Raw genomic sequence first — 2896 nt, forward strand, 5'->3', positions numbered from 1 at the left:
ACTTGGCTTTAATTTGAGTATGTTTTTCGCGTTGGAACGAATTATTTGGTTTTACATGTAATCGTATGGGAAAAGATGATCCACCTTACGACATTTTCATGATACGATCTCAGTTTCGGAACGGATTAATTTCGTATCCTGAGGTACCACTGTATATATATATACATAACCAAATGATCATCTTAAATAATCAGGTTATAAATCCACTATTTAATAATTGAATACTACTTAATTTGTCACTAGAGGTATATGGCACCATCTCTTATTTAAATTAATGATTATGATTTTAATAATTTATTAAATAATTTTAGAATCATCTGGAAGAAAAGAACTGCTCAGGACACGGTTTGAACTCTCAACCTCTGCTTGCTGTATGGTGTGCTTGCCAGTTTTATACTTATATATCATCATTTTATTATCAATAAGCAAATTTTATATTTCTTAAATATCACAGAGCTTAATATTAATTAATATAACTATCCAATGATAAAATATGATATTTGAATCTACAGTAGAATTATTTCTACAATGTTATAGTTCAAAAATTTAATAAAATGAATATGGTAATTGAAGGGTTTTAAAGGCATTTTTATATTTGAGAACACATTAACAAATAAAAGGAAACTATTCAAAAAACAGTTTATTTATCTTAGTTAATGTAAAACTTACTCTAGAACAGGTTTAGGAATAGCTAATTGTTCAAAGTGAAGATGATGTCTTAACTCATGAAGATAATTTACATACATCATTTTCTTGCCAAATTTTACACTAAAATGATAAAACATTAAATTAATAGTTATAAAGACAAATTTAAATATCAAATTTTCTCACAATTGTTTGTTTAAAATAATGAACAAAAAACAAACCACAATTATCCAAAATTATTCTTTTTACTAATTATTACTATAAATATAAATTATTATTATTTATATTTACAATATTTAATATCTGAACCAAAATTAAAAAAAAACTGCTAAATATACTTCAAATATAATAATCATTGTTTTGTTTTTCTTAGGAATGGTATTAACATTAAAAATGTAACTACATAAAATTATAATTCTATGATATGTTTCTTAGAACTATTTATATTAGAATTATTAATGTCATTACTGTTATATTACAGTTTCAAGACATGGCTCTTGAGATATTGTTTCATATCTTTGTGGCTATGGAATCATACAAAAATCTCTCAAGAAATCATGTAGTCATATTGCTGTTAAATATGTAAGGCCCCAGAAATAGTCCCCCCCAAAAAGGAAAGACATGATTGAACTTAACAAATTATGTAAGTGTCGAAACAGCAACACCGAACTTTGATGTCGACGCTCATAAAGAGTAGAGGAAAAAACAAAATTTTAGATTTAGAAAAAGAAAATTTAAAATATTAAAGTTAAGACGCAGTTAAGAAAGTAAAACGAAACTAGAAAAAATATCAAAATGAGCGTAGGTGTCATAGTCAACTATTAAACACAATCAGAGTCTAAAAGATGATGTTGGATAAACCATCTCCAGCTGACCTTTCCCACGAACTTTACAAAGCTCCATTTATATCTGGAGATGGGTAGAAGATCAATTAGAAAGCGATGATGTAAAGTCTGTCCAATTAGCAAAAAGCTGATCTTGAAAAACTTTTAAAACACCAATTCCAAGGACAATGAGGCTTCTACTAAGACTTTCGCCAGACACCTATTGTGTTTGTCGTCCTCCCTTGGTGCTTCCGATCGCCACTATCTTGTGACTGTTTGCATCCAAACTTTAACACACCATTGCCCCAGGGCTCCTCTCCAGCTTTACCAAAGAAAAACATCAGTCATCCAATCATTAGGACTGAAGACATCTTGGAGTTTTGAATCCAAGGACCTTTTCCTAAAAATATGTAAGAAATTTCGATCAAGAATAAATGATTTGCCTCTGTAAAATACTTGTCTTTTGCTGCCTCATAAAACGCCACCCACATGTGTAGACCTTAGACCATCCTGACGGTAGAGAATAAAATTCCCCCCAATCGGCATTCTTACAAATGCAATGATTTGAAAAGATAAAAGAAAATTGTAACAGATCTGTTAAAAAGTACATTAGAGGCAATAACTACTTTTTAATGTTTTATTTCTCTGAATATGAATTTTTATTATGAAGAAAGTTTGTATGCTTTTATTTTATAAAGTCAAAAGCAATGATTCATTTCAATTCAATAGCATGATTAATTTTCTTTTTAAGTAGCACATAAGTTATTACCATATAATTATTATTAAAGTTTCATGAAATTTATATAAACACTCAAAGAAATAATATTTGAATTTAAGCTTTATTATTTCTATGCTATTTTCATCTTTGATAATTCTAATGTTTAGTACTTTTTTTTAAACTAAAAAGTTAGCATTTTATTTGAAAGAGAAATATTTTAATTAAGTATTTTATTAATTAATATATATTTAATTATCTAAATAAAATGTTACAATACTGTTATGTATCACTTCTGTGTTGTGTATTTCAGTAACTAATTATGCTTTCTTCTAGAAATTTTACTTAAGAAGAAAAAGAACCAGCAAAAATTTGAAATAAAGTTTAAGTACTGAATATAAATAAAAATGATTAAAAATATCAGAAATAAAATTTAATTAAAATATAATCAATCAAATTAGATCACAAAATATTAATTTTACATTTATTTTAATTACTTAAAAATTAGCATAATTGTCTATCATTATTAGTTTAATAATTTAATATTTTAATTACATTTTTTTCATTAAAATGATTCTATTGGGTTGTTCAGAAAGTAATTTTGTTTTTTTACATGGGAAAAAAATAATATTTTTATAATAAATAAATATTTTATTGAATTATATATCGACCATTTTGGTCAAATATCTGAATTTATTTTATTTATTATGTC

General features: G+C 26.0%; 1 protein-coding gene across 1 annotated transcript in view; it reads right to left on the minus strand.

Moving 5' to 3' along the window:
- Positions 1-598: 598 nt before the first annotated feature.
- Positions 599-2896, minus strand: part of LOC111637653 (rho GTPase-activating protein 1-like) — a 30810-nt gene continuing 28512 nt past the window's right edge. The window contains exon 7 of the mRNA XM_023383196.1: positions 599-768. Coding sequence (XP_023238964.1) covers positions 666-768 — 103 coding nt within the window. The 3' untranslated portion in view covers positions 599-665. The remainder of the gene's footprint in view (positions 769-2896) is intronic.

This window comes from Centruroides sculpturatus, unplaced genomic scaffold (genome assembly GCF_000671375.1).
Source record: "Centruroides sculpturatus isolate CEXI.00-Female unplaced genomic scaffold, Cexi_2.0 scaffold1027, whole genome shotgun sequence".
Lineage (NCBI taxonomy): Eukaryota > Metazoa > Arthropoda > Arachnida > Scorpiones > Buthidae > Centruroides > Centruroides sculpturatus.